We start from the raw sequence: 417 nt of genomic DNA, 5'->3' as shown, positions 1-417 counted from the left end.
GCAGGCGTGGCCCGCCTTGGGTCCCCCGGAGGCCAGGCAATGAACCACCTCTGTATCCTTCCCCATGGAGTGTCCCTGGGGAGGGAGGGGGAAATTGTGTTGCACTGCCCTTAGCTGACACTTCAGATTTTCAAGATGTGGTGCTGGAGGAGCTGCCCCGCGCCAGGGGCTCCCCGGCGTACTTTGAGCTCAACGGACGGATCCGGCAAGCAAGTGGCTGCTGCCCAGGGGGACGGGGAAGGTGAGCCAGCCCTGGGATCTGTACCTCAGGCTGGGCAGGGTGTGGGGTGGAGAGACAGCAGGGAGCCCCCAGTACACCGCTATCTCATGTGCCACTTCCTATCCCCTGCCAGATTTCGTTGGTGTTCGCTCTGACTATTACTGTGGTGTTTGGAGGGTACCGGGCAGGACGGGGGC

General features: G+C 62.6%; 1 protein-coding gene across 1 annotated transcript in view; it reads left to right on the top strand.

The window, feature by feature from the left end:
- TAF1C (TATA box binding protein (TBP)-associated factor, RNA polymerase I, C, 110kDa) overlaps positions 1 to 417 on the top strand; it is a gene marked incomplete at both ends in the record, with an annotated part of 2867 nt that overhangs the window by 529 nt on the left and 1921 nt on the right. Inside the window, 4 exon segments of the mRNA XM_009699254.1 lie at positions 5 to 52; positions 127 to 209; positions 211 to 241; positions 354 to 417. The exon segment at positions 354 to 417 is cut by the window's right edge and continues 81 nt beyond it. Coding sequence (XP_009697556.1) covers positions 5 to 52; positions 127 to 209; positions 211 to 241; positions 354 to 417 — 226 coding nt within the window.

This window comes from Cariama cristata, unplaced genomic scaffold (assembly GCF_000690535.1).
Source record: "Cariama cristata isolate BGI_N322 unplaced genomic scaffold, ASM69053v1 scaffold32204, whole genome shotgun sequence".
Lineage (NCBI taxonomy): Eukaryota > Metazoa > Chordata > Aves > Cariamiformes > Cariamidae > Cariama > Cariama cristata.
This window is presented reverse-complemented; position numbering and strand designations above follow the sequence as displayed.